The 27,511-nt window shown below is 32.5% G+C and overlaps 1 protein-coding gene across 1 annotated transcript; it reads left to right on the top strand.

The window, feature by feature from the left end:
• Positions 1-1,273: 1,273 nt before the first annotated feature.
• On the top strand, positions 1,274-24,388 carry LOC129938721 (uncharacterized). Its single transcript, XM_056046439.1, has 7 exons — positions 1,274-1,522; positions 1,581-1,672; positions 17,353-17,497; positions 17,558-17,748; positions 17,806-18,006; positions 21,470-21,583; positions 24,207-24,388. Exons 2-7 carry the CDS (start codon positions 1,586-1,588, stop codon positions 24,324-24,326), a joined length of 858 nt encoding a protein of 285 aa, XP_055902414.1. The 5' UTR covers positions 1,274-1,522; positions 1,581-1,585; the 3' UTR covers positions 24,327-24,388.
• The last annotated feature ends 3,123 nt before the right edge of the window (positions 24,389-27,511 follow it).

Below are 27,511 nucleotides of genomic sequence, written 5' to 3'. Positions count from 1 at the left end.
TACCTATTTAGTTTTTCCCGGTACACTGCTTGATATACCTAGTGTAATATGCCTCAGACTTTCAAACTTGCGTTGACGCGATGATGAGATTAAGGAAATTAGTAGCCTGTAAAGCTCTCGACTGGAATCCACTGTAATAAAGAGCTTGACCCCGTTAAATTCAAGATTGTCACTGGCTTGTCGAAGAGCGCCTCCAGTTCTGTGCAGGAACTTTTGAGGTGTGAAAGTAAGTAAGTAAGAAAGTTTTTAGAATCACCTTATGCTGTGGCTGTTTCTAGTGGTGGTGCTGCTGCTGTTGTTGTTTCTGCTGCTGATTTTGCTTCTTCTGCTGTTGCTTTTGTCGTGATTGTTGTTGTTGCTTTTTCACTTGAGCCTAAGTCGTTGGGCTCTAAAAATTGGGCCTGTTCACGGTGGTGTAACCTTCTCATTTTGCTCTGCTCCTGCTTTGCTGCTGTTCCTGTGGTTTTTGTTTTTTTCTGTGCGCTTTTTGCTTTATTTTGAGGTGGCTGAAAAGAGGCCCTTTTTTTCCTAGAAATTTTTTAAGATTTTCACAAACTGGATAATAGCTGCTTATTTACGTTGCTGGTCCTTCTCGAAAATTTTTGGTCTACCCTTAACTCCTTGTCGATCGGCTGCTCTGATAGCAATGCGAATTTGTTGCTTTCGAAGAACTTAGTAAAACATATCATGCATTCTTTAAACCCTTTCTTTCCCATGTTAGTTATATATATTAATAATGTTGAATGTCATTTAATTTAAGAAAATATGCCTTTTATTAATATTATTAATTAAACAAATTAAACTTCTACAAACAATATAAAAACAATAATTGATAAAGTGTTTTTTTTTATACAAAAAATTATATGCATAAAAATACAAACAAAACCCTTGAAAACCAACAAAAATGTGTTTTATAGTAAATTACGGGAAAACCGTTATTCGCATTTTTAAAAATTATTTATTCTAGTTATTGAAAAACATAAAAATGAAGCATCGTTTCCAGATGGACAATGTTTGGACTAATTTATGAAAGGATAAGACAAATCATAAAAACAGGTATTATTCCAAAAGAAAGTGGAAGGTAGAAAATTTACTCTGAAGTGTTTTGGTTTAAAATTACTTAGGAGCTTATTGTTGTCTCCTGTGGGGTATAGTACACCCTGTATATTTGATTTGTTATTATTTTTCTTTTTGTTGAGACTGTGTTTTCATAATTTTCTAAAAATAAATACACTTATTTTAAATACTCTTAGGAGCTGAGATTTGTCTTTCTTTTTCATACTGTTTCACAAATTATCTGAATTGAAAACGAATTAAAATACCTCTTGGTTATTTAATCCAAAGTAAATTAAATACACAAAAGAGTTCTGTTCTTGTTATTAAATTATCTTTACAAACATATTCTAATTATTTATCAATTTCGTATTTATATATTTATATTTTTCAAAATAATACTTGAAGTAAAGGATACGTAAAGTATCTTGACTTTATTTTTATCATCATATACATCTAAAAATAGATTGTAAGTATTATGGAGATACTTTTAACTGAATATTTCAATTTTTTTCGTAAAAATTTAGACAAAATGTCTGAAAGCAATATTGAAATGGATAATGGAAGCACATCACAAAAGAACACCGGAGAACCTTCAATCGTATACAAAAACATTGATGTGAGTGCCTTTTTAAATTAATTAACTTAAAAAGTACGCTTGAAAATACATTAATTTGAATTATTAATTGTTAATTCGAGTATATAGTTGTTTCCAAATGAGGAATCGCTCTCAAAAGCTTCCTTTATACGGGAATTATTTCCCAAGTAGCACAAAATTACTTAATGAAGTATTCAAAACTTCTAGAACGTTACTTTCACTCTTCTTTAAAAAACGATTTACGTTCCTCTTAATTACGGAAAGGAAAAAATGAGTAGTCCGATAGAAGGAACTAAGCAGATGAAATGTTTCTTAAGATCAAACTATTTCAGTATTAAATATTTTCTTAAATATTTGTTTGTTTTTTATTTAAGCAGTATGAAATTTTAAAAAAAATCAAGATTTAAGAAAATGATTTTTAAGACTACTGTTAAAAAATGGTACAGGGAGCCAAGTCCCGGAAACATAGTCTGAGGGACTAAGTTCCCACTCAGTGAGACCGAAATCCACTTTAGCAATGTTTCCTTAGTTCTCAAGCTAGGTGAGATCTTATTTCCGCAAAAAAGATGAGGTTTTAGTTAGCTCTGAAAGAGAAATTAATTTAATGGAATGTACTTGCTACTTTATTAAACGAATAAAAAGCAATGTCATTCTGTGAAACTTTACCCCAAATTTTATTAACAAAAAAGATTAAATTATGAGCTAAAGGTATAATGTACCTATGTACATGTATATGTACATACATATGTACAATGTACATACATATGTACAGATTTCAAAAAAATTATTTTTTTATGAACATTTGTGTAAACACAACAAAAATCAAAAATAATATAAAAAATATTTACAATTCAAATTACAGAAAACTAAAAAAAATACAATTTGAAAAAGAAACAACATTGAAAAACGAAATTATTTACAAAAACACTTTCGAAAATAAAAAAAAAAATTTCACAGATCATGACGAGGTGACGTGGTAGTAAAAAAATGTCGCGAATATTATAAAAACAAATCTTACACAATGGGACTTTGTTAATATTAAGTTTGAAAAAGACAATCATGTTATGAAAAAAACTATGTTATTAAATTTACATCTAGGAGATACCAACAGGTTCTGCATAAGTGAAATGGGTTATAAATAATTGCATTATGGCCACACGACACTGCGCACTGTCTTCACAAAATGCACTCTACACATAAATCAACCGCACGCATTAGAGTAGGGATGTCGAAAATATCCCTACATCAGAGTTTAAAAAATATAATAATTGTTATCACAATTTGTAAGCTTTTGTTGGAAATTAGTTCCCTGTTCATATTTTTAATTATTTTCAAAGTTCCCATAAGAAAGTGGAGTTGATTCTCTTCTAGTGTAGGAACAAAGATCACTTTTCTAAAAAAGATTTTTTTCTCACTGAGTGGGAACTAAGTCCTTTAAGTGGACTAGGTTCTCGGAGAATTAGTTCCCTGCACCATTTCAAATTAAATTAATCATTTAAAAATAGTTTTGTATACAAAAGTTTTTGAAAGATCGTACTTGTAAGCTTCTGCACGGCAATATTTGCAATCCCCATCCAAGTGGTGCATTTTTTATACTCTTTTTTAATTGTTTGTTATTTGATATTAGGAAATACCAATGCTTGTTTTTATAATTTATTCGAAAATTTTTGGCCTCATCTTAGCGGTTAGCATCATCTGCCAATACCCTAACAAAAGGATTATTTTTTTAAACTCAACAAAAGACCACTTGCAGAAAATAAATCAGCTAATAAAAAAATGTCTTGTTTAAAAATTATGGACTTCAAATAATCAAATCGAAAACTTAAGTCATGAGAAATAACACAAAATAAGATAGTTAGACGAAAAAAATTGAGTACGTAAAAGATTGTATACATATATTTGGCGCGTTCACAAATAGCTGGAGGCCTAAACATATTTAACAATTAGACCAAAGTACAGACAGAATGAAATATGTACATACATATATCATCGAATCTGCTATTCTACAGATCCTTATTTACGGACTACAAGCAATGAATTTGACTACAAAAACACTTGACCAGCTTTACCCAACGTTCCTCTTCCTCCGCCCTTCTACCGGTTTCCTCATCTCTCATTTTTAATGCAAAATCTAGAGATTCATTTTTTTAATCTATTTGACAAGTTTTATTTAAGATTCCAGTTTATCATATTTGTAGTCTAACAATCTTACATTTTAAATTTAATTGAAAAAAAAGGAGTAATTAATCAAAACCTACTCATGTTTTATGATCTCGAACTAGGTTCCTTGAACAGTCGGTCGGTGGTACCTTCTTAGATTTTCTTTCCTTGCTTCCTTATTCAAAGGTGGATAATTTTGAAAAAAGGTACCTACTTACCGACATATCTCAATAAACCACCCAAACAGGATTTTCCAGCCTTTGTCTAGTTTCACACCTACTAGATTACGCATTATTAACATTAATGTTATAAAAACGCAATTCACTTGTTGCAAACGTCTTCGGATGCGAATCGGATTCAATTTGTGATTTGGGTGTCAGCCATAATTCCTCTCTTCCTGATAAAAAGGAGAATATGTTATCATTAAGCTTACCCCTGTAGAGGGGGAGCGAGGTAGCATTGCATATGTCACAATATAAACAACTGCAGTAGTGCAGTGCAGTAGCAGTTGAGTCGTCGTCGTCGTCGGTCTTGTCCTAGTTGGTGTTGTTTTTTTGTTTGGTTTGTTTTGTTTTTTATATGTAATTCATTTTTTATTATTTTAATTATTAAAATACAGCCCATTCGGTTATACAACTAATTTGTGAGGAGAAATGATTAAAAAAAAGGGAAATATCTAAATCGCTAAGAGCTTTTAGTTATGATCAATGAACTTTGTTCTTAATGTAAAATATTGGCTTACCAACAAATCAACTAAAACAAAACGAGATCTAAAATTGAGCTGCAGCAATTAAAACTAATTCCCTAAGAGCCCGTTCACACAATTCGATATTTTCACCGTATCGCACATTTTCTCGATTCGGTGTCTTTCGGTTAGAGTGTTCAGACGGTACCGTAATTTAACCGTACACCTTACTCAACCCTACACCGTACTCGGTTTTCAATTACATTATTAAATTGTAAAACACAAAAATGTCTATTTACTAGCAATAAATTATTCGACAGTAGCCCAGGCGAAAAATGACGCACTATCGGTCAAAATATCGAATCGTCTGAACGCACTGTCTATATATTCATTGCCACCATAAGCCGAATCGGTTTTTTTACCGTACGACCGAAAACGATTTGCAGTGACAAAACCGAATGAGAAAATTGACCTAATCGGTAATTTTACCGTATACAATTAAATGCCGTATCGTGAGCATATTCTCATTTAAATTAGATTGACACTAAGTTACACAGTAAAATCGACGATACGCAAAACCGCCGATTCGGGATCGTGTGAACGGGCTCTAACATTGCACTTAACGGCACGCCGTTGATTTGCTTTGTCAGTAACTTTGATAGTATTCGTGCATTCACCTCAATACACCGTTGTCCGCAATACGATAACCACCGATCGTGGAAACTTATGATTTTATGCTATTAGACAATGATGTTTGGATTGCAGTACTGTTAATAACCTGGTTGAACTTTTGGGTGATTTCCTTCGTTATTCTAAGGATTGTTTTACGACTATGTCGTTCTTGTTTTTAAGCACTTCATCCCAATCTGCTGCGTCAGGGTTACCGGCCAACCACTTCCATGCAGAACCGATCCAATTGATCGACCTTTGCCTTCTATGGGCGTTGTCTTTAAGCATATCGATTCGTTCGTGTAGCTGGGTAAGGTATTAGCGTGCGACGATTTTATTTTTCAGGCAGCTTGATTACAGCTGTGACAGCTTTTGCTCTCGTCAGAGAACTTAAATAAAACTACCGTTTTTCAATATTTAATATAGCCATTACTTAAAGCATCATACCCCTTACCACTGTTGGGGCGTAGACTTTAGCTATACGTCGTATCTTTCTTCAGATTAAACTAAGAATCAAGATTTTCGATACACCATTGCAGAGGGCACAAAGTACTTGTTCACAATTTATTTATCTTTCTTCATATTTGGTTGAATTTAAAGTCAAGATTTTATGTGGGTATTTCGTTACCGATCACACAAGTGGGCTCAGATATAACATGTATATTTGTATATCATTTTTTTATTTTATTTCGTATCTGTTTCACGTTTTTATTACATTAAATTGCATTAATCAAGTAAGTGTTTTTTATTTGGGATTATTATCTTTGGCTACCATCTCCTTCCGATACAGCGGCTTATGTTTATCCTGCATCCTCTTGAAGATTGTGTGTGGCTATGTCAACTTTTTTGAGCTTTTTCGGGATAGATTTCTTCTTATTATACCATTGTTTTTTTATTTAAATTTGTTTCTATATTCTTTCTAAGCTCCTGATTTACTTTTATTCTATAATTGGACATTTTCTGCTAATTAACCCTGGAACTTCTGTAAAAAAAACACGTCAGCCTGTGACAGAGTAAATATTATTATTGTATCGATCCACAGATATATTTATCAGCTCCCTTAGTTTAAGTTTTTTAAACTCAGCTCTTAAACTCAGAATGGAATCTTTCAACTTGGCCGTTAACCTTGTTTCGATTAAAGGGTGTTGGGTACATTTTTATATCGAGCATTTTGATAAAGCTAATTATTATAGGGCTGAGAAAACTTTTTTCATTGTGTGTAACTAATATCCTTGGGACTGTGAAATAGTAAAGTACTTTTATCACTTTATCCCTTAGATATAGAGAGGATTTGTTCTTAATGTGAAATAATTTAGCAACCTTGGAAAATTTGTTGATACAAGATATACAGTTTTCACCCTGGATTTCCATAATATCCATGTGCAATATTTTACAAGGATAAGAGGGATTAGAAATAGGAATAGTATGCTGAACTATTGGGGTCGATCGTACTTATTGTTAAGGCAAATGTCACAGGACCTTACATAGCGTGTTACTAAGCTATTCATTTTCGGGAAGTAGTATTATTCAAAGAGTTGTTCCTTGTTCTCTCGAGCATTTCTATGTGCTCGCCTATGCTCCTTATTAATGAGTTCCCAGACTCGATTCTCGTCCGTGACATCTTCCACCATTCTTTGTGTTATCTTAATGCCTGAATAGGTTTCTAAATGGACCTTCTGAAGCAGTTCCATGCAGAGTTCTGGAATTTTTATATAATTAACTATATTGGGCCTTAGTTTGGCCTTGAGGACGGCTGTTAGGGCAACTATATCTAAATATGGGTTGAAAAGTAGTGTGTTATGTAACCGGGTCGAATCAACTTTGTTATCTTAAGCCTTGATAATTATTTGGTTTCGATAAACATTCAGAGGTGCTTCCACTTCAATATGAGTAACCAGATCCGTTAAATCCTGCTTTGCTCTGTGCATTGTTTCACTTGCCGATACAGTTGAAGCCGATTCTTCTTGTGATCCTAAAGAGGAAACCTGTTCCAAAGCCGTATTAGTTTTGGATTTACCATCAGTGAAGGTTTGTTCGAAAGTTGTTTCTGTTTAGGATGTGTTGTGTAACGCGTTCACTTCATATTCTTTTTCAGCTTTTGCTGAGACCGTCGAGTGGTCGTTAACAATATTAAGTTTCGCTAGTGCATCTGCTATCACATTTGATCTTCCTGGCTTGTAAATTAATTCACAATTATACTCCTTTGGAGGTTGGTGGTCGGTGAATATTTGTATTTGTTTTGCACCATATAAATAAGATCATAGGTTATCTAGTGCCCAAACTATCTTGAACATTTCTTTCTATGAAATGGGTCTTTTTAATGTAGGTATGGTTTAAGAACATCATCAATTGTGCGTTGGAAATGGCTGGAGCGTTTTTGAGACCGAATGGCAATCTCAAGAACTCATACTTTTCATTCATGGTGGAAAAGGCTGTCTTAGGAATGCCTGGGGGTTTCATTGAGTTTTGTTAAAATTTTGAAATCAAGTCTAGAAATTTTAAATATTTAGTGTTTCCCAGCCTAGCGATGGAAGCGTTTATATCGGGTATGGGATACGCGTCCGTAGTCGATGACCATTCGATATTGTTTTTCACCGTTAGCTTTTGGATTTTTAGGAACGACCCAGAGTAGGGAATTGTAGGGACATTTGGAGGGTCTTAGAATCCCTTTCTCTAGGTGATTCTTAATTTCTTCCTCTACGAAAGGTCGTAGGGATGTTGGATACTGATAGCTTCTCGTGTATATGGGTTTGTCCATTCTAGTTCTGATTTCTTCATGAATCTATTATTTCATTAATACTAATCAGTCTAAAGAGCGATTCGTGCTTATCTATTAGTTCCTGCAATTCCTGCCTAACGTCGTCAGAAAGATCCGCATTAAGAACAACGTTGACTTGTCTTGATATCTTTAAGTTCGGTTTAATGGTATGAAGGTTGTTTTTTGCTTTCAATAACAGCCTCCAATTGTTTCAACGTATCATCTTCAATGATTCTAAAAGGTTTTTGTAGTGTTTTGTTGGCCCCTGTATCAATATTCAGGCAGCTTACTAATTTCTCTAAGATCAGCTTCCGTCTTTGGGTGACTAAACTCGAAATAGTTAGCGAAAGAAGGTACGGCTGGGAAGGCTGTCGAAGTTGCTTTCCCTTCCACAACTGGAACTCCCCTCTCGAACCCCTTCAGTTGAGCTATCAATCTGCTCACCGCTCAGGACAATTCAACAATTTCTTAAGCAATTCAGTCTATGTCAAACAATATTTTCTTTCACGTTTTATTTAAAGACATATATTAATAAAGGCTTACCTTAACAGACACCAGGTACGCACAAACTATTTTTTTTTTTAAGAAAAGGAAATTATTATCTTATGTTTTCTTCTTCCTTTTTTTATATATATATTTTAATTTAATAATTTGGTTTTCTTTTTGCACACTTACACACAGCACAATATGTATGAGTATTTTCCAACATACACAAATTTGCAATTTACCTAGGTAAAGGTAAACACCCTTTATTTTCGTGTATGAAATTTTTTCACGTACTCCAATTTCAATTTTTATTTTCATATCAAGGTGAAAGGTAGTACCCGTGGCATGATGGTTATTGCGTTGGACTGTCATGCCAGAGGTCTTGGATTCGATCCCTGCCTGTGCCATCTAAAGTTTTTCACGGGTGCTGCGTCTGGCGAGGGATTGACAAATTCTCCAAGAGTAATTCTTGTCTTGTCGGCATATAAACTCTAGGCCCTCTCCATCCCTGACAGCAGTACTCGCACACAGGAATGATTGAGAGTTGTTAGTCACTAGGCCCTGGTTCTCTACGGTCTGTCGCGCTACCTAATTTATTTATTTATTTTTAACAATATGAAAACCCTTCATTTTTATGTATGACATTTTTTCACATACACCAATTACAATTTTCTTATATATAAAAATGAATCGCAAAATGTTTTGGTTACCGCATAACTCAACAACGCCTGGACCAATTTGGCCAACTCTTTTTTTTAAATGTTCGTTTAAGTTCAAGGATGGTTTTTACTGCGAGAAAAATTCCAATAACTGCGGGAAAAAAGCATAAAAACAGCACTTTTCTTTTTTCCAACTAAAACGCTTTCTAACTAAAACGTAGTCGGCTTAAAGAATTCGACTTAAAGTCATATCAAATTAAAAAAAAAGAAGAAAAAAGTGTTGACGTCGATTTGCTGTTGTTTTTCTTTCAGCAAAATGCTGAAATTGGTAATTGCAAATTTCCTATAGACATGCTGACTGGCTGCATTAACTTTCCTCAAAGTTTTTGGCAGTTAACGCAATCAAAAGACGAACTTATTCAGAAGATGTTTCCAGATGTTTCTCAAAATTACGGAAACCATGATTAGTTGAGCGAACGAGCTATATTGGCTTCAAAAAACATACATACATGTAAATGAATTGAATTTCAAAATTCAAGAAAAAATTACAGGTGAATCGAGGATATATAATTCAGTTGATTCGGCTACTAGCCAAGATGATGACATTTATCCACCGGAATTTTTAAACTATGTGGAGTTGCCAGCATTGCCACCTCACAATCTTCAATTAAAGGTTAGATCAATAGATATAATGTTGCGAAAAATCAACCAACCACGTCTTTGCATTTGTACATGGATAGTGATAAAAAAAATTTACTAAACATCGCGAGGAAAGTATAAAGGAGAGGTTCTTCTTATACCGCACATCCCAATGATTCCGACTGATGTGCCATTTGAGTTTAAACGACTACAGTTTCCAGTGCGGCTTGCTTTTGCTATGACCATAAACAAGTCCCAGGAACAATCATTAAGTGTTTTTGGTAGTAATCTAGAAAACCCATGTTTCTCACATGGTAAATTGTATGTTACCTGTTCCCGTGTTAGAAAACCATCAGATTTATTTTCCTATGCGCCAAGTAATCAAACAAAAAACATCGTATATCACATGGCACTATAATGATAATAAAATAGATTTCTGTTAATAATAAAATATGATTCACATGATTAGCAGTAAAGCGATTACTTACTTTTAAATCATTGTATATGTTTCATTTCATTATTTTTTTTATTCACAACGCCCTATCACTAGTGTGACGGTGCTATTCAGGAGAATGTTTAGCCATGTCTATAAATTAAGGTCAAAACCTTTATTTAAATTAAAATTTAATATCAATTTTTTTTTTTTAATTTTTCATGAAAAGTTTTTCTCAATCACACAATGAACATAATTTTGTTTTCTTCTTATTTTACCTTTCATTTAGTTTTTCTCAATTCTTTCTATATTATAAGCAATATCTTCTGTTAAAGACAAGTACAAAGTTTTAGTTGTAGTACTTCCCAAGGCCGACCGAATAATAGGATTTCCAAGGAATCGTGTTGCGTGGGAGGTGTCGTTTTATTCCCGCTTAGCCGCAAGCAGCCTTCTAATGGAACGATCACCATCACCGTCGTATCCTTTAGCCATACAAATTATCCCCATGTTTTCCTGAAGGGTTGGCCCAATGGTTCGACTTACTTTTCGAATAAAATACTTATTTCGTTTTAATCGTTATAATTATAATTCTTTATTGTACTTGATATAAAATTGAACTGCCACACTTAAAATAAATTCCCTAACACTGCACCTAACGGCGTGCGTATTCATGCATTCACATCAATGCACCGTTGTCTGTAAAACAATACCCACAATCGTGGGAACTTATGATTTTATGTTGTTATGCTGATTTGGCTAGTGACGGTCGCACTAAGCTAACTCGAATAAGCTGACAACTATATTAACATTGGTCAAATTATTTCGTTCAAAGATAGAGAAATAAAATACATAAGACATCGAATGAAAAACGCATGGAAACAATTCTGGAACATTAAGCATCTTCTTAATTTAAATATTTTAAACAAAACAAGTCCTACCAATGCCAAATTTGGTAAATTACTAAAAATGCTGAAACGGAGGTCAAACCGTTTAAAAGAGCAATTTTAAACGTTCGCATCTACCAACAAATCAACCATACGTCCTTAAAACTGCAAACTAATTTTAAAGATGTACGTTTTATAATTCGAAAACTTAAATGGGAATGGGAGGCACATAATATGTATTATGCACCTCTCTGATGACCGTTGGACGAAGCTGTCTACGGAATGGGTACCACTAGATGCAAAGAGTAATGTAGGAGGACAACTCAAACGGGCCGCATGTACACTTTACTGGCGAGAACAACTTGAACGAAAAGATGGAAGATCTTGGGACAGGCTTATGCTGAAACAACCTAATATGAAAAGAAATTAAAAAGAACACAAAACATTATGTAAAAACATTTAAAAACATTATAAACAGTTATTTTCTAATTCACACATATACATAAATATACTTACCCCTGTAATGGTACGAGTTCGATAACTTGGGTGCCAAGATTTTGAAAAGGAATTGTGTAGAAGGGTTAAAACAAGCACTTTTCACTATCGGAGGGGGCGTCTATCTCTCCCCGTTTAGGAGGTAAGGGCTCTTAAAGAAGAAATTAAGTAAATTGAAAAAAAATTTAAAAACAATGGCAACGCTTACAATAAAGTATTATACTGCATTTGAAAGCCAGAAGATTTTTCTATAATCCACTATTTAAGTTAAATTACTCATGTCAGTGGTTTTTGAGAAATTTCTATTCAAAGTCCAAATTTTCATGAAAAACTTGAGGAAAAAGTTTAGACCCATTGTTTTTAAAGTTTTGAAACGGAATTGTAAATTAGCATAAATTTGCACCATGCAAATATCAATTGTGAATCGAACACAAAAAAACCGCATGGTTCTATATCTTCTAGTTTTTGATAAAATCGAAAATTACCAAAACTACTTTTTTATGTTTTTTGATGGTGATAACTACAAAATCCCGTTAATTAATTAATAAGTAAATAAAGCATAAAATAATGTACCTACTAATCCTGGTTAACCAAAAACACATGAGCTCAATTGTTGTACACACTATGTATGCAAAGAAAAACCGTGCCCAATGTCTACAACGATTAAGCTTGTATGTATATGAATGTGTCAGGTGGAGGGAAGGGAGAGAAATTTTACCTATTTCACTCTGTTATCACTTTTCTATTTGCCAATTCCTTGTTTACACGGCGCCGGCGTGGAATTAACTACGTATTGATTTAATTAAATTAAGAAGAGAAAGGGGCCGGTCTATTATGTTCCAAGTATTTGGTTTATTTTGTTTTAAAATTATACAATCAACGATAATAATAGAAACGTACACAACTACATTGGGGACGAGACTCAAAGAATTTATGAATGCTAGAAAAAAATCATCCGCACTTTTTCAAGAACTACGAAACTGTTAGATGAACTGAGGCATTGGGAGCAGAAGTGGCGTAACCCCAGATTGCAATAATTGAGAAAACCACGGTTAAAAAAATTAAAGAAAATCATTTGTTTATTATCGGGTTTCTATTAAAAATAACGGCTAATACACTTTGGCTATAACATATCTGGTGGAATATCTTCTATCTTAGATCTTAATCTTGTCTGTAAATGTGTGATGTACTGGATTTTATGTAGCTTACATCACTTCTGCTTTCTAGATACAGAAATAATTTTAAAAAAGTAAGTTGGTTACACCAATAATTAAAAATACAAGTTATTACATTTTTTTATTATAACTTTCTAAGTACAAAATAGTTACAAGTTTTAAGTTAAGACTGCTATGAAACTATCACTCTGCATCCTCATCTACGTATTCAACTAAGCTAACGTCTCTGTCTGTAGAAACAATTGTCAAGTTCTTATAAAAGTCCTGGTAACTCGGGGGGATACAATTTAATAAATGGAGTTAATCTTTCTTTTTCGCTTCACTTACGATATTTCCTTTTGGAAACAGAAAATCGAGATCTGTGGTTAATGCAGATGTTCTTTTTGTCACAGTTTTAAAAAGCACGTCTTCGCTATTGCTGTTCTTCTTAGATTTATTAAAGGGGGTCTCTTTCAAAAATTGAAGCTATTCCAATTTCCCTTTTTTAACATTAATCTTTGGATTTGTTATATTTTTGTAAAATTTTTTCGTTCAAAACATCAAATATCAATCCATAACCATAATTTCAAATGGATCCTTCTTTCTTGCCGTTGCTATAACCTTGCTTATACCAGTCCATAGGGCCAAAAATGCCTTTTAAATATTTATTTTGCTTTTGGATAAGACCAAAGTCTTGATCACAAGGTAAGTAAGAGAAGCCAATCAATAGAAATTTGTTATCAATTTTATTCACAAGTCACTATGCGAAACAATATATCGGCACAAAACTCAAATCTTAATATTCCTGTTTTGCCCACCCCACTGGTCAGTGTACATAGTTTAATTTGAGATACTCACAAAATGTTTAATATAATACAATAAGCCTCTCCCAGTTTCTCGGGGACCTCTTGATTCCACCGACTCAAACACCCCTTGAAATGACTGGAGTTGGTAAGGTTTTCATCAGAGTATATCTAATTATTAGATTTACTCTGGTTTTCATAAGATCATCTTTAATGCCATTTCTAGCCGACTCCACTTTTCTAAGATGCAGTTCATGTTTGATTTAGCTTACTGTACATTTTTGGTGCAAAATGGCGTATGTGTTTGGAATTGACTAATTAAAAAAAATGCATAATGCAGAAGTTGCGTAAGCGCGTTACGCCATTTCTGTCCTACGAGAAATTGCGCGCAGAAACAATGTTTCAACAATTTTGTGTAAGTTTATAAACAAATATGAGTTAAGCCACTTCTGCATAGAAAGAAAATTTAATTTTGGTCATGTTAGTGTAATAAACTCAAAATTAAAAAAAAAATGATGGTTACGCCACTACTGCTGTCAATGCCTAAACTTAGAAGACGGTAAGTTTGTGCAAATTGCAAGTACAAACAATTATCTCGAAATCACGAAGACTTTGTTGGAGAAACACTATAAACAGTCAGAGAGCAGAATTATTTACTCCCAACTCAATCAATCTCTTAATGAATAATTATTTTCAAGATACTCCCCATTTAAAAAAAGAGGGTGGGATGTGACCCACACTGATAACTTCCCATCCCGTCTGTCGATTTGTCTTGCTTAACAGTTTGTCTATATGTACTCGTATCAATTTTTACCAAATTTGCGTACTTTTTTTTATGAAAAACGGACTGTTGGATTTTTATATAAAAAATACTGAATATCGAAAACAATATTTTCTGTGAAATAAAATAAGTTTGAAGCCAATATTTTTAATTTTTGAAAAGCTATTTGAGTCCAAAGTAAATTTTTACCAAGTTTTAGTATTGTTTTTTTTTCGAGTTTTATTTTTTGTAAAAAAAAACTTTCAATTCGATTTTTTTCAAAATTTTATCGAATGTTGAAAACAATATTTCTTATAAGAAAAAATTAGTTTGAAGCCAATAGCTACAATTTTTGAAAAGATATTTGAGTCGAAAATCAATTTTTCCCATCTTTTGTTAATTTTTTTATGTTTTTAATTTTTTGTACAAAAACTGTGAATTTGATTTTTCAAAATTTTACTGAATGTCGAAAACAATATTTTTCATAAGATAAAATTAGTTTGAAGCCAATAGCTACAATTTTTGAAAAGATATTTGAGTCGAAAATCAATTTTTACCAACTTTTATATATTTTTTTTTAGGTTTTTTTTTGTAAAAAACTGTCGATTCGATTTTTCTGAAACTTTGTCCTAATGTTGAAAACAATATTTCTTATAAGCAAAAATTAATAAGAAGCTATTATCTCAAATTTTTGAAAAGATATTTGAGTCGAAAATCATTTTTTACCAACTTTTGTCAATTTTTTCGGTTTTTAATTTTTTGTAAAAAAACTGTCAATTCAATTTTTCTCAAAATTTATAAGATAAATTAAGATTGAAGCCCAAATTTCAAGTTTGTGAAAAGATATTTGCATCGATATTCAATTTTTACCAATTTTGAGTAATGTTTTTTTTTATTTTTATTTTTTATAAAAAAACTGTCAATTAGATTTTTCTCAAAATTTGATCAGATGTCAAAAACATTATTCTTCGTTGCACAAAATTGTTTTGGAGATGAAATCATATTAAAGTCTTAAAATTTTGGAGGTGACAAATTTTTTTTTAGTTTTTTCGATTTATAAAAAAAACCGTTAAATTGAATTTTTCCAAAAAATAAACTTGTTTAGTATCACATTACAGTTTATTATATAAAATTTAATTCAAGTCTCTAGCGTTTTTGGTTCGTAAGATATTTAGGGTTAACCAAAATGTTCACCTTTTTTCAAACTGCTATGGTAAAAAAACACACCCACGCAATTGTCCTGAGAGCCCTTTCTGCATCTTTCTGCCTTATTATCTGTATAACAAAATTTATTTGAACCCGATATCGCTTCTATTTCTTGAGCTATGGAGGACGAAAAAAACGTCGCGAACGTACAGACGTACGAACGTACGTACACACGCACGCACAGAATTCTTTCTAAAAATCTTTTATTTCGACTGTATGGACCTTGAAACGTCGAGAAATGTCAAAATTTTCAATTTGACAAATCGGACCCATTACAATAACTTCCTAAGGGAAGTTAATAAAATTATCAGTTATATTAAAATCCAGATATGAACTTCGGCACTTAAAGGGAAGTTCATACTACGAACATTTCTAGCAATTCTATTGTTAAGTATAAAAATACCAACGACAGCATTGAAATGTCCAGTTCTTTCCTTTTACATGTAATGCTCCTTGTTTGTTTACCCCGCAATTCGAAGTATCAACAGCTTTATCAATTAGTTGATTCAACTGTTTTTGCAAACTTTGAATGATAGTCGTAATAGATAGTGGGTGACGACGACGAATAACAAGGCTAATCAGCCAAATTATTGCACTTCACATAAAAATAATAAATTCCTTTATTTTTATTAAGAACTTTGATTGAGCTTTAATTTGCATTGTATTGTATTGTATGACAGTTAACATAACACATCGTGGAGTCAATCATGTAATCGCATAATTGGGAGCATTTTCCGCTCTCACTCATTTTGATTATTGCCTTTTGTGGTTGTAAAATTAATTTTAAATATTAATTTAATGCCAAGTATACAAAGAAAATGTAAGTTTACTTCTAGTTCATACACAAACCACTTGTCAGATGAGTTGTTAAATACTAATGACATGTGTCATGTTACTATGTTCTTATATTTAAGGTGGTCAAAAAATTTTGTTTTCATAATTATCTCAAAGTGTATGCAATATATATATATGTAATATGAAGCTGGCTCCCGCCAACCCTCCTGCTTGGCACACTATAGGATTTGGAGTAGGTGCGAGGTTGAGTGTATGCAAAGTTGCCTTGCATTAATGACAAACCACACCGTTGAAAGTGAAATGAAACCTATTTAGCTTTATTTCACTTTACCACGGTACCACAAAATCTAAATCATAATCTAAAAAATAAAAAACAATAAAAGGCATTTGAGATACCACAGAAAGAGCCAACGTTTTTCTTCCGCCATCTTGATTAAAAAATGGCGTTTCGATAGCTTAAGAACTATTTGACAACAAAAACAGCGTTATTAAAATATCATTAATTAGATGTACTGCTTGAAGGATGCCCTAAGATCATGTTGTGAAAAAATACATTTCGTGAGAATCAGTAAATAAAAATAAAATAAATTATTTATTTCAAGATTTAAGGGTTTGCCAAGGGGTATCGGAATTTTTTTCTTTACTAATAAGGAACATTCCTTTCGACATAAAACAAAAAAATCCTTTTTTGTGTAGAATTAGATGAGCTCAATGTGTACCAAACAACTTTTTCAAAAAAAATATACTTTTTAAGTTGTCTGCAAAATATTGTACTTGAGCCCCTTTAGCCTTTTCTAAAATTTGTTTGCTCCGGTCCAAAAGAAAAGAAATTTTAAGTAATTTTTTGGGATGTATAAGTTAGCTTTCCACTAGTATTTAGTTTTATCGGACTACCAATTAATTTAATAAAAATGGCCGTAGTGCCTTAATAGTACCTGAAATATTGGCGTCCATTGCTTAAAAAATTGTTGACATAAAGCAATAACATACACAAACAGTATGATTTTAGTTTTTCTACAAGCGTACAAATAACAATCTGATTAATAATAACAAAATATATACCGTTAAAAAATTCAGATATTTTTATAAATGTAAAAAACCTTTTTTTTTGTCAGGTCAAAACAGAGTTGGAAAGTCTTGTTAAACTTCTAGATGGAAAAATATACAAAGAAGAGGAAATTGCTATGGAAGAATTACATCAATATTTGATCGAAGATGATGGCTGTTGGGCGCTGAGTGATAACTTTTTAAATTTTGTTGGTAAGAATATAACAAATACATATTAGATCGAAATCAAATAGAAGATATTATTTACCTCAGGTCGAATCTTTAAAGATATGTCATTTTCTCCGGAAACTAGAATTCATTTAATAAGAGCTCTAGCATGTGCTGCTCTCAACGATGATATTATTATTTTGTTACACCAAGATAGAAAGGAACACACATTGATGAACTTCGCAAATGATTTTGACAAACAAAGTCCTGATGAACAACGAGCTTGGGGAACTTTTGTATAACTTTAATTTAATAAAAAAAAATAAGTAATGCCTTTATTTCTTATATTTTAGATGTGCAATTTGTTTGAAAATCCAAGTTCATCTGAGTGGCTTTTATATATATCTGAATGGCAATACAATAACCAGAATATTTCGAATTTAACAGTAACAACAAAAGTGACAGTTCATTGTTTGCTTTCGAATTGCCCTACTCTCAAAGATATTGGAACATCGATTTTGTTTAATTTAGCCATAAAAGACGTTAAAACAGTGGTATGTTTATTATAAACACAATTTCTTTTAAATTACTTTTCCAAATAAATACTAACGTGAATAATACTTATGCATAGTACTTATACTCTTTATTAATTAATCGAAGCTGTTAAAGAACATAGTTTTAAATTTAATGAATTTTAGGTTAAATTATAGGTTCTACTTATGCAAAAGTAAAATTTATTAAATATTGAAATTATCTGATTGAGGGATTTGCTTCGTAGTTTGATCAATAAATACTAGTTTATGGCACAATTATTGCTTAAGGGTTATACTTGTAGGACTCAAGCTAAATGCTAACTGTCTTAACTTACTTACTTACTTCAGGTGGAACTACAGTCCGGAGCGGAGCTGGGCCTCAACCAACACGCGTCTCGAGCCAGCACGGTCCCTAGCTAGCTGTGTCCAGTTTCGAACGCCAAGTTGGTTGAGGTCTTTACCCACCTGAGTGCGCCACCTGAGTCACGGTCTTCCTCTTCTGTGCCGCCGTCCTTTGGGATTTGATTCGAAGATCTTCCGGGCTGGAGCGTTTATGTCCATTCGCTCTACATGACCCAGCCATCTAAGCCGTTGGACTTTAATTCTGCTAACAAGGTCAGCGTGGCTGTACAGCCCGTACAGTTCGTCGTTATGTCTTCTCCTCCATTCTCCATCTATGCGTACGGGACCAAAAATCACCCGAAGAATTTTTGTCTCGAAGCATCCTAAGACGTTCTTATCTTCCTTTGACAGGGTCTGCACTGCTCATAAGTCTTGCCCAAGAGCTCGAAGAATATGTCTTTGGTGTCTTCATCTTTCTCCTCTGTTGGGCCGTGCGCGCATATTATGCTTATGTTGGTGAATTTAGCCTTGATGCGGATTGTCTTTATTGCGCTCGCTCACAATGTTAAAAGTCAAGACTTTTTGCCTGAGTCTAGTTCCAACAACAAATCCACACCCTAATAGACGCTGTCTTTGTTCTCGCTAGCAGTTTTCGTAGTATACATCGCAACATTCCACGTACAGATCTGGAGTCCTCTTGAATGCACATTGGACCATAAATAATTTCAACTTTAAAACAAAATTATAATACGTCTTATGATTACTGAGTGTTGGAATTGGAAGGTTTATTAAAGCGTGTCTTTGAGGGTAAGAGGTAATTGTATGTTCATGTGACCATAAAGAAATACGAATGCAAAAACGCATAAATTTTCTCCGAACTGCTTCAAGTCTTGTTATATGAACGGAGTAGTAAGGTAAGGACACTTCATAATTACATTCAAGTATTGGTCTTACAAATGAAACAGTGAAAAGCTTTAGAATTTAATGGCTACGAAAATTGCGACGGAATTTTGTATGGATCTTAAGAGCTTATTAGACTTTATTTTTTAGTTTAAATGCTCATTAAAAGTTAACTTGGGATCAAGAATAAACTCTAGTAAAAAAAGAAACTTTACTAAAAGGAAATGTATCAAATGTATAATTATAATCATAGGGAACCTTTTTGGGTGTACAAATTATGATTTTACACTTGTTAACATTTATAAGAAGACGATTTTTATTGTATCAATCTCTAACTATTAACAAGTCTTCTTGCAAAAGTGAACAATCAGAAGGAGATTTGATACTTTTCAAAAGCTTAATATACTCGTACTCGGAATATATAAAAACGGAGGTATTTTTTATGATTGAATACAAGAAATAAAATTGGAAAAACGGCGAGATCCAACTAAAATAAATTGTTGTTAAAACATTGGTTTTTAGCTTTAAAATTATTTTACTATGACAACACTTGTCGAAGGCTTTACTAAAATCAGTAAAACAAAATAGGCTGAACTTATGGTGATTATCACCTTGTTATGCACAGGCCTACTAGATATTCTTTCAAGATATTATGAAAAAGTGAACTATTTAAGGACTCGTTAAAGGGAACATATAACGGATATGATAAATAACCAACACATTTTTTTAAAAATAGAGGATGGTACACCATCATTGTCTGAACTAAAACACTCATCCAATTTTATGACATTTAGAAATATTTTGAAATTAGTTGAATTCAATTGAGCAAAACTTACTTCAGAAGAAGAAGAGTATATTGTCATCGTTGTATCTATAAAAGCTTCTTTGAAGAAGTTTGCGATAACCTTAGGCTCATTATTAGTTGATTAGATTTCAGATCAATTTATATGTAAGAAAAGAATTTAAATACTCTGTGAATAGTGATTTTAGAACTACAAAATTTTCATAATCTGAATATCCAAAGTATTGAAAGCCCTCCTCTTTTTCCACTGTTTGTTAGAAAATATTAAGTTGAGAGGATGGTCGGGTTCCATGGCTGATAATTTTTGTTTTGCTGGAATTAATTTTCAACTGTAGCTGTATGCAATCTTAGGGTAGCTATTATTAAGTGGTGGTCACGGGCAAGCCCCATGTCGGCGCCTCTTTTGTTTCGGACATTCAAGGGACTGCTTCTAAAGTGTCGACTAATCGCAAAGTGGTTAATTTGGTTCGAAGACGCTTGCTTGTCCGTCGACACCCAGCTTATTTTATGACACGGGTTGTGTTCAAATATTGTGCCACCAATCACAAGGCCATTGGCGTTGCAAAAGTTAATTATCATTCTCACAATTATCTGCAACTGCCGACTCCGTGAACACACAAATTTTCTCTCTAATTGTAGGAATTTGGCATGGTGCTGACCTTCACTTTCTGCGTCCAGAAGCGTCCTCACATTTCAAGAACCAATCTTTGTCCGGATACAATAGCCAAAAGCCGTCAACGAGCTATCATTAATTATCTGAGGTGGAGTTTCGGTTTCCATAGCGGAATGGAGTTCAGTTACGAAGAGCGATAATCTCCGTAACCTATCCTGAAGAGTCAGGAAACTTCGCATTTGCAATTTTAGCTAACTTATGTATAAAAAAATATATAAATAATTGACCGGGAGCCACTACGAGGCAAGCGCTTTGAATAAGCGAATTTGGAATGTCTTGCCAAGCTCTATTTTTAGGAATTCAAAATCAATGTACACCGACACCTTCTATCCAAACCTTCCCTCTTTTCCTAAAGCTCACACAGTGTCTTTGGCATATTAAAGGCTTTCAAAACCTATTTAGTGTTCATATCAAATCGATAAAAATTTCAGAATTCCTTCAAATGATAAAAATCGAAATGCATTAAAAACTCAAATAACTGTTTTTTTAGGGAAAAATAGAAATAAGATCTGTTTAGTATTTACAGAGAACATTGGTGTGTTGGTACATAAATCCACCATTTATGCAAAACATCAAACGGTTCAATAGACCATATCTCGGGTTTGCGGTAGTTTTTATACCTGTTACCATAAAATGAAATTATATTGTAGTCATAAGCTTTTGTTTGGTAGATATTTGAATTCTGTTAGTACTATGATAACATCAGTATTTACTTGACTTTATTAGATTGAATTGGAACTGGTTTAAAGAAATATTATTCCTTTCAGGTCTTCGATGACGTTGCTGTAGAACTGACGATGGCAATTCTTCAATTTTTCAATAGTAACCCCAGTGAAGTGCTAGTATACAGAGCACTCCGTGCCTTGGTTCGATTTATGGAAGTAAGTATCAAATACATAATTTAAATAATACATGTTTATTATAATTTTGACAGTAAATAACTGCATGAATGGACTTCTATTTAATTCGACAAGTTTATAAGACAAAACATAACCAGGTTCAAGTTTAGTATTTTGCCATCGAAGGTCGAAGATATGAGATAAAATATTTCTTAATTGCAATTATTTTAAATTACGAGTAAAATGCACTAATAGTTATTTAATACAATTTGAATTGCTTGAAATAGATTAGAGTGATTAGATTTTAATTAAAAATGTAAAACAGTTACATTGATATTTATGTTTAGTTAATTCATCAATTTATTTTTAAATGAGTGTCAGCTTTAAGAAAACTAATGGGATAGGTGAAGCAAAGAAGTACTTCCTATTTTCAGAAGACCGAAAACTAACTGTCAGTCGGCACGAGTAAATTAAGTGTTGAACTTTCGGTTTTGTGGTTATGGTTTTGAATAGATATGCTTTATATTTAATAAAGGGATGTGTATCCCTTTGGGATACTCTTAGGGTCAGATATGTGATCGTGGTGGTGTTGCGATTTATTTAAAAGATAGTTTATGTAAAATAAGATTCTACTCATCACCTAGTATTTCTAGTATCTGTTGTTAGAAACTGCTTACAGGCTAAACAAAAATGTCCCATTTACATTCATATGTATATTATTGTGTGGTAACTTAAACACTCTGATAATTTTACTTCTATTTATTAACATTTAGTTAACTCACCCGTACCTACTCATTTTACGCATTCATTAAGCATTTTTTTGGAGATCTTCAAGGACTTGGTCTTGTGTTATAATCTTTTTTGTCTACCTTTTCCATTTCAGAATTCAAAACCGTTTAGGAAGTCCTACAATTTGATTCTGAGATTCTAAAAACAGACAGATTAAGCAGCATATTTGTTTTTTACATGGAGAAGTTGAAAACATATCAGGTCCATACAATACACAGTTAGGTTAGGTTTGGTTAAGGTGGCTTTTGACCGGAAAACCAACACCACACTGAGACCAATATTTGTTTCGTTGTGGTGCGACATGGATCTTAAGATCTGCCTTACTCGTTGAACTAGCTTTTGAGACAATAGATGTCAGAATTGCTAAGATCACAAGGATTGTTTTAGTAACAGTCTCCAAGGTGGAGGGCGTCTTCTTTTAACTCCTCTTCTTCTTCATCCATTCAGCTTGTTGAAAATAGAGTATAAGAATATCAATAAATATCATATGAAGCTTGTTCTGGATTTTCCATTACAACGTCCATGAAGCTCAGTTGTAACTTTCCATTGGCCATATGCCAATTTTCCACAGAGATTGTGCCATCAATATCGTGCGTGTCGATTATGCGACTACGATCTTATCTTTCACAATATCACTAAAAGACTGTTTTACTTCACTGGAATACGATTACGTTAAGCATATTTGGGCATTTAGGTGGTGGAGTTTTGCTCTTCAGGTTGTTGAAAAGGGACTCCACCTTCTCTTTAAGCTTTTTGAACTCCAGATACCTGTACCCCTCTCTTTATTCATTTTCTTTTTCTAGCATTCAATAAAATTAAATTTGTTATGATTGTGAAACAAGCTTTCAAAATTTTAGTTTACCCATCTTTTCTTAGTTAAAGCATTAGAACAAATTTGCTGCTATATTAGTTTGAAACTTAGCTCTTAGGGAAATTAGTTAGGATGTCTTGAAGTAGTTAATATTTCAAAAATACAATAAAACAATTTTGAGAATTGAGTTAGGTATTTGATATTTATGGGATAAAATACAATATAAATTGCGATCTCAAGGAAACCTAGCCTGAGATCCAATTAGCGCTGTAGTGCGCCGTTTTGATACAATAAAATGAATAAAATGCAATAGGAATAGCATTAATTATGCACGAAAACACAATTAAAACAATTACAAATTACAATAATAAGAATATGAATTTAAAAAATACTGAAATTGGAAGTAATGCTGTGCACAAACCCAAAACTCAAGACCAATGAGACATGTCCATCCATTTCTTTTCCTATCCATCCTTTATTTAATGTCAGAAAATGTAAGTTTAATTGCTAACCAACACTATTAATTATAATTTGTGCTACTTTTTCTCGGGCAAACGGCTACTTTCAATATTGTGGTTAAAAACGTTTCTTATGCATCAACGATTTGCCAGCCCAGGTATAGTCACTAAAATAATTTAAAAAAATGCGAATTGAAAAACTATTTGAATTCTACAGATTTGCGGTATTTTGCTTGGTTGTTGGAAATGTCAACAAAAAAAAAAAAACAAAAAAAAATCGACAAAATTTTAAAGGGCATTCAATTACCTATAGAAATATATACACATTAATTCTTTTAATTCAACGATTGAGATGTTTTGACTCTAAACATTGAATTAAAATAAAAACAGCAAAGATACACAATTCGAGTTTTAATTTTTAAGATAATTTAACATTTCGAACAATATTTCAAAGGTTGTATTTGAAAATAAAAACAGTCTTAAACCCAAATTTAATGTTTTGGATTCTTTCTCTTGTTTCTATACCATTTTATCTTATTCCGATTTTACTATAACAATGTTTAAATTGTTATATATTTACTAAATTAAATTTATATTTTTTTTAAAGGTTTCAAAAGACGTGGGTTCGTTTATTCAAATGATTGGACCTCATCCAAAAACCTTCTTAGGAATGAGCGAGCGTATCGACGAGTTGGTGAATTTAGTTATTTCAAAGATTCCTGTTTAAGAATGAATAAACTGTAAAATATGTTAAGTTTACTATATTAAATTGTTTTGGCATTTCTCTTAGTTGTGTTTTTTTAATAATCATTAATAACTTGTTTGTAATATTTATATAAAGCGTCCTAATCCAAGCACTTTTTAACACTTTATGTATAACTTAATTACCAGGAAACTTGACCAGGAAAATTCAATATACAATAGGGTACACCATCTAACGTTATTTTTTAATCTAGTGCTTATTTCGTGAATATTAACACTAACCTCATGTCTGATTTGACAAATAATTAGTTTTATCCTTCCACTGAACGTCTATGTTTGTGTATATGCTAAATGCTCGAACAACACTGGGAAATATTGCTTGCGATCGACTTAGAGAAGTTGCCGATTTTGCCAAAAAGTCATCTTTTCAGATGAAGCTCATTTTGATCTTGGATGGTATGTAATCAAGCAAAATTGTCGAATTTAAGGGACACAGAAAACAGGACGGCGTTACGTGCCACCAAGCCAATGCTACACTCGATGTTTTGCGTCCTTTAAAAAAAAAGTTATTTATAAGCTCTTATAACCGTCAACGATGGATTTATCTAAAAACTGCATACAAAAATAAGATATTCAAAAAATTTAATTTATGAGGAGATATGTACATTTGTCGGATTTTTTAGACTTTCCACTGCGTTGGTCTTTCGAACAAACATATAAGAGCACCAACTTTGGAGTCGTGCAAACCTTATAATTTATATCATTTGTATAAGTTTATGCAACTTTTAGAGAATTAGTACAGTCACATGTTATATATAAACGATGAAAACAATTTTAAAATTTAAATATCACATTTCGATTGATAATCACTTAGTTTATATGTACATGTCCCAAAGATTGGAGCAATCAATTAAATTTTGTTTAGTTTTTGAAAAGCATGCTGTCGTTTGTGCATTGTTCATTACAATAGTTTTTAGAAAAGCGTATCGCTTGTATTTTTAATATTTTTATATATGTAGTTGGCCCACAAACTATAGAATCTGAAAATACTTATTATGTATACAGTTCGATTGATATAATCAGTTAGTTTACATAATATGTACATATGTGCCAACATTTTATTTTGCTAATATTTGATCCTGGAAATCGTTGGTAAATTTCTTAAAATAACTTTTCATCGCAATAATTTTAAGAAAATTATCTTCCTTGAAGTTTTAATGTTTATTTTTTTAAATTTTGATAAAATGAAAATTGGCCATTTTGATGTTTGTATTAGATGCAATTTAAACCATTTAACAGCAGCTGGCCCAAAAACTTTTGGTAAATACTTATGTATATATGCATACATGTATATATATACATATATGTTTTTATATAAAAATGCAACTCGACTCGATAAATCGAGAAAACAAACACAAATTTCTTTGAAAGTTTAAAGTTTCTTTGAAAGTTTAAATACTAATATTTGCGCATTTTAAACATCACTTTTGATTGTAAAAGTTTGTATAAAATGTTGTTTCTTGTATTTTGTATTATTTTTTTTAAATTTTGGGACATCAGTTAGCCTGCTGAAATGAAAACTCGTTTATTTTGTTTGGAGATACTTTTATTAATGATTTGAGAAATCACGTTTGTATAAGTGCTTACATACAAACGTTTTATAAATAAATGTTAATTCACCAATCAATACCGCGTTGAAAAGCATGAGCTTTATACCCTTTGCGCTAGGCAGCAACATAATCTTGAGTAAAGATATTATTATCTTATCATCATCACTTTTCAACCTGAACAGATCTTATTAGTTATTCTTATTATTATATCAACACAAGACGAACAAACCCTTCCGATATAATGTACCAGACGATTCAAAACTAAACCAAAATAAACAAAACAAACAAAGATACCACGTAGCGACGATCATAAACAAGCAAGGAAGAAATATCATCAGCACTCTATCCTACACATCTCAAACCAAAAAGTATAAAAGAGAAAGCCACAATGCCACGGAAAAAATTGTTTTATTAACAAATTAAACCAACCAAAATCCTCACGCGCTGAAAATTTTCGAAAAAAGTAGAATCAGTAATTGAGATCCTGCCAAACATAAGATGTCAAAGTATTCAGAAAGCTTACGTTAGTTGACGTGAAGCCATTAACAATTCCATGTCATTATATACACCAGATAGTAAGAGATATTTTGCAGCATGAACTGAGGAAAAAAATGTTTGATGCAGCTAAAGATATTTCAACAAATCACGGTACCGTCCTTAATCTAAATGCCATTTTATTAAGATGAGATTTCGGTTATGCAGACAAAAGACCTCTACATATCATCGAACTAGAACTCAGACAGGGAAATAACTCTGTATTAGAATACTAAAATTTTCTATTTGTCCTTAAGACCTACAAAGCGATTTAGATAAAGCACAAGACCTCGATTCTCACGAATTATAAACAGAAAAAAAGAGAAGAGATTATTTCTCATGATATTTCTTTTTATATTACTTAAATGACTACCGTCTGTTGGAAGCATCGATTCGTTTGAAGTAATTTTCAGCCATAACTTGACGAATGTTGGTTTTTAGGTGCTCAAGAGTTAAATATTTATCTGCATAAACACGTTCTTTCACGTGGCCAATTTATATCGCCACGACGAGAAATTACGCCACCAGGAAATGTCTCTTAATATAATATTCGCTCGAGTTGTGTGGCACGTGACACTGTCTTGTTGATATCACATATTCTAAAAATAGTATTCTTCAATAGCAGGCAAAACAAAAGTCGGTAATCATATGACCATAACGCTTCGAATTGACGGTGATACTCGTTTCATTGTCGTTTTCGAAGAAGTAAGGTCCAATCACACCTCCGGAAAGTAGAGCGCACCAAACTGTGACTTTTTGTGGATGTAATGGCGTTTCTTCAAGTACTTGAGGATTCTCAGAACCCCAAATACTTCAATTTTTTCCACTAACATACCCACCGAGTGAGAAATGTGCTTCGTCGCTGAAGAAAAAATTGTTAAAAAATTGCCATCCACTGCCTGTTGTTCAAGCACCCATTCGACGTATCTAAGATGCACGTTATGAATGGTCAGATGGCTTCAGTTTTTGTATGAGCTGAACTTTAAAGCTGGATGTAGGTATACTAGCAAATGCAAAATACGCCATAATGTGCGATCCATTTTCTTAAACGTCAAACCTTCAACTG

Source organism: Eupeodes corollae, chromosome 1, assembly GCF_945859685.1.
Source record: "Eupeodes corollae chromosome 1, idEupCoro1.1, whole genome shotgun sequence".
Lineage (NCBI taxonomy): Eukaryota > Metazoa > Arthropoda > Insecta > Diptera > Syrphidae > Eupeodes > Eupeodes corollae.
Note: the sequence above shows the minus strand (reverse complement) of the source record. Positions and strands in the feature narration are given on the sequence as shown.

What these genes read in the sequence shown, in the direction of transcription:
- LOC129938721 (XM_056046439.1), top strand. Translation starts at nt 1,586, where the DNA reads ATGTCTGAAAGCAATATTGAAATGGATAATGGAAGCACATCACAAAAG. An exon ending in TAACTTTTTAAATTTTGTTG is followed by an intron (nt 17,498 to 17,557) that starts GTAAGAATATAA and finishes TATTTACCTCAG; the next exon opens with GTCGAATCTTTAAAGATATG. An exon ending in TAAAAGACGTTAAAACAGTG is followed by an intron (nt 18,007 to 21,469) that starts GTATGTTTATTA and finishes TATTCCTTTCAG; the next exon opens with GTCTTCGATGACGTTGCTGT.